The sequence below is a fragment of the Ranitomeya imitator genome, chromosome 2, assembly GCF_032444005.1.
Source record: "Ranitomeya imitator isolate aRanImi1 chromosome 2, aRanImi1.pri, whole genome shotgun sequence".
In the NCBI taxonomy this organism is placed as follows: domain Eukaryota; kingdom Metazoa; phylum Chordata; class Amphibia; order Anura; family Dendrobatidae; genus Ranitomeya; species Ranitomeya imitator.
In genome coordinates this window covers 785,605,439-785,617,753 of record NC_091283.1, presented here as the reverse complement: position 1 = coordinate 785,617,753, position 12,315 = coordinate 785,605,439, and the positions used below count along the sequence as shown (strand labels likewise).

The 12,315-nt window shown below is 39.5% G+C and overlaps 1 protein-coding gene across 36 annotated transcripts in view; it reads left to right on the top strand.

Moving 5' to 3' along the window:
- ANK3 (ankyrin 3) overlaps nucleotides 1-12,315 on the top strand; it is an 853,965-nt gene that overhangs the window by 801,140 nt on the left and 40,510 nt on the right. For 17 of the 36 annotated variants that reach the window (XM_069753584.1, XM_069753587.1, XM_069753586.1 and 14 more), the window contains 2 exons: nucleotides 92-173; nucleotides 4,628-12,133. In XM_069753584.1, coding sequence (XP_069609685.1) covers nucleotides 92-173; nucleotides 4,628-12,133 — 7,588 coding nt within the window. The remainder of the gene's footprint in view (nucleotides 1-91; nucleotides 174-4,627; nucleotides 12,134-12,315) is intronic. The other 19 variants (XM_069753592.1, XM_069753597.1, XM_069753595.1 and 16 more) reach the window with 3 other exon arrangements.

Genomic DNA, 12,315 nt, shown 5'->3' with positions numbered 1-12,315 from the left:
TCGCTCATCTCTACATATGACTTATACATTTGGTTACTTATTGCTTAATTTATTACATATTTATATATTTTTTTCTATTTATTTTTCACAGAATGAGAAAGTGGATCGTCGTCAGAACTTTGTATCTTTAGCCTTGCGTAAGCGATACAGCTATCTGACTGAGCCTGGAATGAGTGAGTTTATTAACAATCTAACAGTACTAATCACTTTAAAAGAAGAGTCTTCTTTACAGACATATGAGCTTTTTTATGTTAGTTGCATCTCAGAATGCAAGTTCCTTATGTCAGTTGAAAAGAGCAACCCAAGTATCATTACCCTGACGGTTTAATGGGGGCCTAGTCCAGATCTGCTTTTAGATAGTTTACTATGGGTCAAAGTAACTTGCTTTGAAGTTAGTGTCATGTAAGCTGATCAAATTCACATCAGTGTCAACATATTATTGTGAAAGATGTGATATTATCAGACCAAACAGCTCAAAAATATAACTCCACTTGGTAAAAAGGCACCTAATACAGAATATAGTGCCACCTTCTGCCCATGCACAGTTGACTCTTGGCCACCATGTGTCCAAGCGGGTACCTGATAGCCAGCAAACAATAAAGAAGGGAGAGAGGAGATGAGGGGAGCGTTTCCATCCTCAATAGTTCAGACTCCTAACTATGAGTCTACCGGAATCTGTCAAAGCCAAACGGAAAAGCGAGCCTGTCACTGTAACACGCTATGCTTGAAGTAGCAATCCAGTTTTTTTAATTAACTCATCCTGTCCCTAGCCACCCCTTTTCTTCCCCCTTATATTATTATTATTATAATACATTTTTTATAGCTCCATTTATTCCATGGCGCTTTACATGTGAAAAGGGGGCAAATATGGACAAATACAATAAACATGAGCAAAAAACAAGGCACTAACAGGTACAGAAGGAGGGGATGGGTGAGGATACACTAGGAGAGGATAGAGCTGGTTGTGCGGTGGTTCAGTAGGTTGAGGATCACTGCAGGCTGTAGGCTTGTCGGAAGAGGTGAGTCTTCAGGTTCTTTTTGAAGGTTTCTATAGTAGGCGAGAGTCTGATGTGTTGGGGTAGAGAGTTCCAGAGTATGGGGGAAGCAGAGGAGAAGTGTTGGATGCAGTTGTGGGAAGAAGAGATGAGAGGGGAGTAGAGAAGGAGATCTTGAAAGGATCGAAGGTTGCATGTAGGTAAGTACCGGGAGACCATGTCACAGATGTATGGCGGAGACAGGTTGGGGATGGCTTTGTATGTCATAGTAAGGGTTTTGAACTGGAGTCTCTGCACGATAGGAAGCCAGTGAAGTGCTTGGGATAGGGGAGAGGCTGGGGAATAGCAGGGTGACAGGTAGATTAGTTGGGCAGCAGAGTGTAGGATGCATTGGAGTGGTGCCAGAGTGCTAGAGGGGAGGACAAAGAGTAGGAGGTTGCAGTAGTCAAGGCGGGAGATGATAAGGGCGTGTACTAGTATTTTTGTGGTTTCGTGGTCAAGGAATGTGCGAATCCCGGAAATATTTTTGAGTTTGAGACAGCAGGAGGAGGCAAGGGCTTGAATGTGTGGCTTGAAAGATAGGGCAGAGTTAAGGATCACTCCGAGGCACCGAGCATGCAGGACTGGGGAAAGTGAGCAGCCATTGACATTGATGGATAGGTCTGGTTGAGGGGTAGAGTGAGATGGGGGAAAGTTGATGAATTCTGTTTTGTCCATGTTCAGTTTTAGAAAGTAAGCAGAAAAGAAGGCCGAGATAGCAGATAGACAGTGTGGGATTTTGGTGAGTAAGGAGGTGAGGTCAGGTCCGGATAGGTAGATCTGCGTGTCATCGGCGTAGAGATGATACTGCATACTGTGAGATTCTATGAGCTGTCCCAGGCCAAAGGTGTAGATGGAGAAGAGTAGAGGTCCTAGAACAGAGTCTTGAGGAACACTGACAGACAAGGGTCGAAGTGAGGAGGAGGTGTGGGAGAGGGAGACACTGAAAGTTCGGTCTGTTAGATATGACAAGATCCAGGATAGGGCCAAGTCTGTGATGCCAAGAGATGACAGGATCTGTAGCAGAAGGGAGTGTTCCACAGTGTCAAAGGCAGAAGACAGGTCCAGGAGAAGGAGGACAGAGTAGTGTTGCTTGCTCTTGGCAGTTAGTAGTTCATTGGTGACTTTAGGGCAGTTTCAGTTGAGTGATGGGGTCGGAAGCCATATTGTAACCGGTCAAAGAGGGAGCAGGAGGAGAGGTGGGAGGACCGTTCAAGATGGACATGCTGTTTCACTAGTTTTGAGGCATAATGGAGAAGAGATATCGGGCGATATAATTTAGCTTGTATTACATAGTTGTTACTTTCAATCTGGAAATTCATGGTTTGCTGCTCCTCAGTTAAATCCCAGTTGACCCCCTTGGAATGACATGGATTTAAGTTCTCTGTTAGAAGGTCACCAGAACTGCCTGTATGATGCTAATTAATGGACTGTACTATTGAAGTTCTCCACAGTAAGGTGGGAGCAGGACTTTATATCAAAATGAAATGATGATGACTGCACAGTTCCTGCCACAAAATTGTAATGTTGGATATTACAGTTCAGCCTCTGTGACTGTATACTGATAGTAACTTATTTAGGAGAATATAAAAAAAGAGTATTCAGTGTCATCCCAGCAATTAGACCTGGTACTGGCGACATCAGGTCTTGTGATGTTGTACTGATGAATCATGGGATTTATATCAGAGAATAGAGGAATAACATCAGGAAGTAAGCTAGGAATCAAGATGAAGACGAAAGGTTAGAAAACCATAATGTGACATACAGTCAGGTGCGGGTGCAGTTATAGACAAAATTAACTGGGAGCTTTTCTTTAATAGGACACTATGTTTATGGTGTCAGATTCCCCCTAGATTTGTTCGAGTTATAAAACCTTTTTTAAACATTCTGACCCCATCTAATTAGGACTAGTGATGAGCGAGTATACTCGTTACTCGAGATTTCCCGAGCATGCCTGTGTGGTCTTCGAGTATTTGGATGTGCTTGGAGATTTACTGTCTGTCGCCGTAGCTGCATGATTTGCGGCTGATAAACAGCTTGAATACATGTGGGGATTGCCTGTTTGTTAGGGAATTCCCACATGTATTCAGGCTGCCTAGCAGCCGCAAATCATGCAGCTGCGTCGCCATAAACTAAATCTCCGAGCACGCTGAAATACTCGGAGACCACCCAAGCATGCTCCTGAAATCTCAAGTAACGAGTATACTCGCTCATCACTAATTAGGACCTGATACCATAATCCATTTTATGCACAGCACCAAGTAATGTTTCACGCACCCAGTGGTGGCGTTTCAGTAAATTAGAGTATTCCCTGTCAGATTCCTTAGTCTGATACAGCTGATTGTTGATGGTCTGATTAATCAGCTGCCCTGTGAACAGCTTTTTTTAATTTATTCTTTTTTATCAGATATTGCAAAACTTTTTCCAGCAGCATTTTCCAGATGCTGCAGTGGGCCCAATAGCAATCTTCAAGTATTATGCTAAATTGCACCTAAAAGTTAATTTAAAAAAATGAGAACTTGTAATCAAGAAGAACTCTTCTTTTAAAAGGAAATGTGAATGTAAATATTCAACTGTAGATTTCCAAATCCAGCCTAATTACTATAGAACCTAAATTTTATATGGGTAACATTTATTTGGTAAAAAGTAATTTATTCTGCAACGTGACTGGAGCTTGAAAGGCTGGCGTTGGAAACGATCTGTACAAAAATAACATAAAAGATAATGTCATAATCCATTGCTTGTTTTGACATGACATTCCATGCACGCTTAAGTCCAGAAACCATACTTTGGCTACCCCTGCCTGACCATGTTCTCAAGACATCACGTTTCACCCAATGGTTTTTACATCATTTCATTTCATGTTTTCTTTGGTTTTATGAATAAGTAAGACAAAACAACAGCATGAAAAAAATGCAAGGAATATACAATTATTGAGGACATTTTGAGAAAACTTGATCTTATTGGCTTTGTGATTGTGCAGCTTATATCTAAATTCTGCATGAAAAAAAAAATATATATATATTTTCGAATGTATCGAAGTTCCTCCACATTTTTGCACTGTACTTGCCTGTCACATATTTCAATTTGGAGTCTGCATGAAAGGTACTGCCTAAATATAATATTAATTATTACTTATATTTTTTTCAATTGACAGTAATGTGTGAACCCATGATACAACCAGAGAAAACGCAAAAGGCAATACTAATTCTGAACACTAACTCTACACACCCATAATGTATTCTGCAGGACGAAATTAGCACATCAGAAAGTCAATAGGAAGTTTGAGTAGCAAAGTGTTTTGTAGCCCTTTTTGACATGTGCTGTGTTTTCTGTCCTTTTGTTGTTTTTTGTTGTTTGTCCTTCGCTTTGTGTTGCTTATAGTGTTGGCTCATTTTTTTGTTCAACAAATCTTTTTTTTTTCCTTCCATACATTAAAACCATAACCATCATCCTGACTCATTAAAACAGTTGTACTTGCTTTTGAAATAATATAATCGTTACTGACCAATTTTTTTTTTTCTCTGGTCTCTCTGTTTTTTTTCAATCATTTTTTGTTAATTTTGCATTTAATTTTAATTTATTCATAAAAGAACCCATTGATCGGAATGCAGGAGCACCGAGAACTATACCTGTTACCTATTCATACAAGCCCGGTTTTCCAACAAGACCATATCAGTCATGGACAACTGCTCCAATCACAGTGCCTGGGCAGACCAAATCAGGCTTTACCTCTCTATCAAGCTCTTCCTCTAATACTCCATCAGCATCTCCATTAAAATCAATTTGGTCTGTCTCCTCTGCCTCTCCAATAAAATCTACATTGGGAGCCTCCACTACATCTTCTGTTAAATCTGTTAGTGATGTAGCATCTCCAATAAGATCCTTTCGGACAATTGCTTCACCAATAAAAACTGTTGTCACACAGTCGCCATATACACTTCAAGGCTGCACGGGTTCACCAATTAGAGCTGCTACAATTGCAGAAGCTCCAGCTTTTAAGGGATTATCCACAACCTCAGTTTTTACTTCCAGAACATCTCCAGTGACTACTGCTGGCACTCTTTTAGAAAGATCATCCATTACAATGACACCTCCAGCATCTCCTAAATCAAACATTAACATGTACTCTTCAAGCCTCCCTTTCAAATCAATCATTACCTCTGCAGGGTCACTTTCATCTTCACCTCTAAAATCTGTGGTTTCTTCTACACTCTCCACTTCTAAAGTAAGCATTGCACCCTCTCTTTCTTCACCTTTAAAGATTGGGAATGGGCCAAGTGAAGTTGGATTAGTGAATGGGTCTGCATCACCACTGAAGTATCCACTCTGTTCCAATTATATCAATGGATCAGCAGTAAATCTGCAAGACAAGATATCAGCAGTGACCAAATCTGCAACTGCGTCGCTTAATACGGCCATCGATACAACTGAGAAAACTTACTCCATTCCAACAACAACTCAAATGTCATATTCACCAATCAAGCCTTTTGCATCTACCACATCAGCTTTTCAGACAATAAGAGCTCCTCCTGCTGGTGCAGTCTACACAAATTTTAGATCTTCATTATCCTCGACTACCTCATCTGTTACATCTTCTACATTAACTGTACCAGTGTATTCTGTGGTAAATGTACTGTCAGAGCCAACCTTAAAGAAACTAACAGAATCTGCATCCTTGACAAAGTCTGCAGCTACTCTACTATCAACATCAAAAAACATGTCGACCGAAACTAATCAGTTCAGTCGAATTTCCTCACCACTTAAGACATCCTTATTTCTTTCCCCTGCTGCCCTCAAGTTATCTACAACCTCTTCATTATCTTCAAGTCAAGAGATTCTGAAAGATGTTGCAGATATGAAAGAAGACTTAATACGAATGACAGCAATCTTACAGACCGATACTACCGAAGACAAACCGTTCCATTCTGAGTTAGCAAAAGAAGTCAGAATTGAAGACGAGGAGCCATTTAAAATAGTAGAGAAAGTAAAAGAGGACTTGGTAAAAGTCAGTGAAATTTTAAAAAAAGATGTATTCTTAGAAAAAATGACATCTCCATCTGATCAAGGCTTGTCACCAGATGACGACTGGGTAGAATTCAGTAGGGAGGAAATTGAAGAAGCCAGAGAAAGTGTTAGAAAAAACCTTTATCCACCAGAAAAAGTAGATTTTAGATCTAGGACTTTATCCGAAAAAGACTATAATTTAACAAAAGTAATTGATTACCTGACAAATGATATTGGTGGGAATACATTTTCAACCCTTAAATACAAATATGATGAAGGGAGAAAAGAAGGAGAAGAGAAACAAAAAAGAGTTCTGAAGCCAGGTATAGCGCTGCAGGATCACAAACTTAAAATGCCACCACCATCGATGAGATCATCAGCATCAGAAAAAGAATTGTGCAAAATAGCAGACTCTGTGTTTGGAACAGACATGATTTTAGAGTCTCCAGATGATTTTTCACAACATGAACAAGATAAAAGTCCTTTATCCGATAGTGGTTTTGAGACCAGAAGTGAAAAAACCCCATCGGCTCCGCAGAGTGCAGAGAGCACTGGTCCTAAGCCACTTTTTCATGATGTACCTATTCCGCCAGTAATTACAGAAACAAGAACAGAAGTTGTTCATGTTATAAGGAGCTATGAGCCATCAACTGGAGAAGTTGGAGAAGTTGATAAAATAGAGCCACCACAGTTAAAACCAGAGAAAACATTCATGGAGCTAGAACAAAATCAACCGGGTCCTTTAAAAGTAAAAAATAAGGCATTTCAGTTGAAAACTGGGATTGATGAAGATGACCATGCAGGGGTTTTGGGAAAGGGCGTACGAGTGAAAGAAGAAACTCATATAACAACTACTACAAGAATGGTGTATCATCCTCCTCAATCTGCTGAAAAATCAGAAAGAATTGAGGAAACCATGTCTGTTCATGACATAATGAAAGCTTTCCAGTCAGGCCGTGATCCATCTAAAGAGCTGGCAGGCCTCTTTGAACATAAAACTTCAGTAGCGTCAGATGTTCAGAAGTATGCTGATACCTCACAACAACATGCTGAAAGGGACATCAAAATGAAACCAAAATTGGAGCGCATAATTGAGGTCCATATTGAAAAAGGTAACCAAGCTGAGCCTACAGAAGTCATTATTAGAGAAACGAAAAAACACCCAGAGAAGGAAATGTATGTTTATCAAAGGGACTTAAGTCAGGGAGATTTTATCAAAGATGTGGTAACAGAAAGAAATAAAATGTTTCCATGTTCAGATGAACAGGGACAGGGAGAAGAAGAGGAGTTGACTGCAGAGGAGTCTTTACCATCTTATTTGGAGTCATCAAGAGTAAACACCCCAGTTTCCCAAGAAGAAGATAGCCGTCCAAGTTCTGCCCAACTTATATCAGATGACTCGTACAAAACACTCAAATTACTGAGTCAACATTCTGTAGAATATCATGATGATGAGTTATCGGAGCTGAGAGGGGAGTCATACAGATTTGCTGAGAAAATGCTCCTTTCAGAAAATCTAGATGATGTGCAGGAGTCTTTGACAGACCACGCTGTACTCCTTGGATCTGATTTCCATCTACCTGAAAAACAATGCAGAGAGAAAACAATCACTACCCCTAAAAAGGAAATCCTTTCCAAAATATATAAGGATGTAGCTGAAAATGGTTTAGGTAAAATGTGCAATGATGACTCTCTTGATAAAGTGACAGTATTGCATTATGCCGGAGATTCTAAAAGTCCTAAACATGCAATGTGGATGCGGTTTACAGAGGATAGGCTAGACAGAGGTAGAGAAAAGATATTGTACGAAGATAGGGTGGATAGGACTGTTAAAGAGGCAGAGGAAAAACTCACTGAAGTATCACAGTTTTTTCGGGACAAAACTGAAAAGCTAAATGATGAGCTACAGTCACCAGAGAAGAAGTCACACAAAAAGAATGGTAAAGATTATAACTCAGGTCAACATTCTACTAACAGTAGTCCAGAAAAACGAAAGATTACAGATTTTAGGACTTCCAGCGAAGACTGGACTAAAATGCACCAATTTTTACATGATGGAAAGTGTACCACGTTAGCTGATGACCGAAAAGCAACAAGTCTGCCTTGTAGTCCTGAGAAAAAGATGTTTGACCACAGGGTAGACAGCCAACAATCAGGTTCACAATCTGGATTTCAACTAAAACAGTCAAAACTCAACTCTATTAAGTTAAAATTTGAGCAAAGCATAAATCTTAAAAATAAGGACAACAGCCAGGAAGAGAAAAAACACGGGACTCCATCAAAAATTCCAATTAAGAAAACACAGGACAGTCGGCTTCCATTTTTTCAGTTTCACACAAAAGAAAAACCACAAAAGACCATTGAGGAAATGAATGGAGAGTTTCCCTTGCTGAAGGAGTCAATTTCAGAAGCCATTAATGAAGAATGTTTAAAGTTCAAAGAAAGGATTAAAAATAGCGGTGGATTTTTAGATCACAAAGCCGATAAATTAATTGGAGGACTAATGGATCAGTTACCACAGCAGTCAGTGACCTCCGTTTCTGGCACTAAAGACTCCCCTGAAAAGAAAACTTATAGAACATGGGAGACATCTGGTGCTGCTACTCAAAAAATACCGAAGGAAAAATTGGCGCACGTGTTCATACAGGACAATGGAGAAGATATCAGTGGATCACATCATTCCAACTGTGAAACTGATAAAGACAAAACGTTTCCCAAAAATGGATCTTGTACAACTGATACAAAAGAGAGTGTTAAATCTCCTTCGAAAAAACTTTTGTACACAGAACTTGCTCGAAAGGATGTAGGACATATCAGTGATGAAAAACATGAGAACAAGAAGGAAGGGACAAATGTATCCCATATTCCTGTCAGAGTCTCTGATGAAAAGAGAGCATTGCATAGTGCAGACAGCAATAAGAGTCAGTCAAAACTTAATGATGTTAATAGAACATCTTCATTACCTTTAAATAAGAAGATAAAGCCTGATATACTACATTCTACACTAGTTGCAGATGAAAGTAATAGACGTGCAGATAAGGCCCAAGAATACCTGGGGTTCTCGCCTTCTACTGAAGAAAACGAGATATCCCCTGTTAAGTCCCCAGATTCTTTAGAGATTAGTCCTGTTAAAGAACGCTTGGCCAATATTCATGAATCTATGCTAGTAGAGGACTTAAACAAAAAACTTAAATCAGGGAATACTGAGGTATTAAAGGAAATAAAAACATTACCTGTTTATGTTAGTATTGTACAAGTAGGAAAACAATATGACAAAGAAGTACAACAAGGAGGTGTTAAAAAGATAGTAAGCCAGGAGAGTAGGACAATTCAGGAAACTAGAAGCACCCTCTTTAAGCAACAGAAACAACCCCCATCTCCTCAAGGTAGCCCAGAGGATGATACCCTAGAACAAGTGTCATTTATAGATAGCTCAGGTAAAAGTCCTCTGACTCCAGAAACACCCAGTTCAGAGGAAGTTAGCTATGAATTTAATTCTAAAACCCCTGATTCACTAATGCCCTATATACCAGGAAAACCAAGCCCTATACCAGAAGTCTCTGAAGAGTCAGAGGAGGAAGAGTTAGTGAAACTTCCAATCATTAAACAGAATATCCCAGATGCTATAAATTCAGATATAGTAAAACCAGTTACTGTTAGCAAAGACTTAAACAAAAGATCAAAAGACAACAGAGTTGCATATATTGAGTTTCCGCCTCCACCACCTCTAGATTCTGAGCACAGCGACTCTAGCAAAAAAAATATGGAGAATTCAACAGACAGTGAAATGGAACTAACTGAAGTTAATCTACAAGATGACCATGACAAGTTCCTTTCAGCTGAGCCAGTAATACGAGTACAACCACCATCTCCAGTTCCCCCTGAATTAGACATTAGTGATTCAAGTGATGATGAATCAGTGCTTCAGCCCTTTTCCGTTAAAAAGTACACATTCAAAATTAATGATGAAGAGATAAAGGAATGTTCAAAAATGAATTCTTCTGGGAAGTCTTGTACTTCAAAGCAAGCTCAAGAGTCAGATATGGGCTTCAATGCACCATCTAATGACCTTGAACAAAATGGTAATAATGACCAATCTGTCACAGAGTGCTCCATAGCAACCACTGCAGAATTCTCACATGATACAGATGCAACGGAGATTGATTCTCTAGATGGTTATGACTTGCAAGATGAAGATGATGGCTTGACAGAATGCGATACAAAACATGGTCAAGATGTGGAAGTGAAAAAGGAGCCATGGACAAAAGAAGGAACGCTGAAACACAGTGATCGTAGTTTTAGTCAAAGTAAACTTGAAGTTATTGAAGAAGAAAAAGTAGTAATTGAGGAGTATAAGCCATGTAGAAAAATATCTGATGGTGAAAAGAAAACTGAAACTGGAGACAAGAAGCAAGGAGGGCAGTTTTTTACTTTAGAAGGAAGGCATCCAGATCGACCAGTGTTTCCAGATACATACTTTAGTTATAAAGTGGATGAAGAGTTTGCAACACCTTTTAAAACTGTAGCTACAAAAAGCCTTGATTTTGATCCATGGTCCAGTAAAGCAGGAGATGATGATGTGTTTGAAACCAAATCCAAAGATGAGGAACCAAAGCAGTTTAGTCTGGCTGTAGAAGATCGTTCTCAAGCAACTACACCTGATACAACTCCTGCCAGAACTCCTACAGATGAAAGCACTCCAACTAGTGAGCCCAACCCCTTCCCATTTCATGAAGGGAAGATGTTTGAGATGACTCGCAGTGGTGCTATTGACATGAGCAAGAGGGATTTTGTTGAAGAAAGACTTCAATTTTTTCAGATTGGTGAGCATAATTCTGAAGGGAAGTCAGGGGACAAGGGGGAAGGGGACAAAATTACTGCCATCACACTTCCACAGTCAGGGGACATCTTGATAGATCCCATCCTAGAAAAACAAGTAGAGACATCGACAGTTGAACGTGCTTCGATCATCCAGGGAAGTGGAGATTGTCTTGATGGAACAAATGGTAATAATTCATTGGACAAAACAGCTACTACTTCCAATTGTAAAGTTGATCCTAAATTTCGTACACCTATAAAGATGGGCATATCTGCCTCTACAATGACCGCAAAGAAAGATGGCACTGGAGAAGTGGCAGATAAAATAGAGTCTGTGCCAGATTCCCAGAAGTTAGATAATGAGAATAAGGCTATTTTCACAAACATAACAACTAGCGAGACAATTATAAGACACATAGAAATACATGATTTTCAAGCAGAAAATTTTAACAACAATAACAACTTGGATTCATTAGCTTTAAATGTAAATAATAACACAATCAATTTGGCACTTAGCAAAGATTGTGAATCTAAGTCTTCTAAAAAACTTAGTAAAACAAAAGTTAATGTAGATAATGATTTAGGGACCTCCAATCGAAACATTGATATAGATAAGAGAAAATTACATCAAAATGAGCAAAAGTTGACAGATCCACTAGCAAATAGGTTAAGGTCTAGACTACCAGTCAAAGCCATATTAGTAAAGCCAGTTACTGACAGAATAAGCAATACAAACACATCAGTTGTTAGAAGTTTGCCTAGTAAGGTTACAAAAGAAACAAGACAGGGATATATTTCAAATATAGAAATAAAGTCTAAAATTCCAGTTAAAAATGTAAGTAGAGTGAACCCACCCATACAAAGAAAAGTGGCACCAAAACAAAGGCAGGCACAGATAGAGAAGGAGACAAGTAAACCTACTCCTTCTAAATTACCAGTTAAGGTAAGATCTTTGCCCACTGCCACATCAGCAGCCAAAGTAAAGAAACCTGAGTTCAGTGAGGTGTGTAAACATTCTATTGAATATTTTAAGGGAATTAGTGGTGAGACATTAAAGCTTGTGGATCGCCTTTCTGATGAAGAAAAAAAGTTGCAGCATGACATCTCTGATGATGAAGAAAGCACATCGCGAAATACATCACTATCTGAAGCCACCCAAGTGTCCCAGCCTTCGGTAACATCGAGGTCTGCTAAAGACATGAAAGCAGACGCAGCATCTTTAAAATCAAAGATTGAAAAGGCCGACAGTGAGAGAAGGAGCAGTAGAAGGACTGGTGAGAATAAAGGCAGTCAGGTTTCTGGGGCTGTAATAGCTCACATCGTGGAAATCCAGCCTAGTTTGTAAACCTCTCGACTTGTTGACCTTAGTGCATGACCTGTCGTGATTGCTTGTGGAGTGACCTATGTTAGTTTCCATTCTTTCATCGTCATCTGTGTCTGTGTCTTACACTACTCG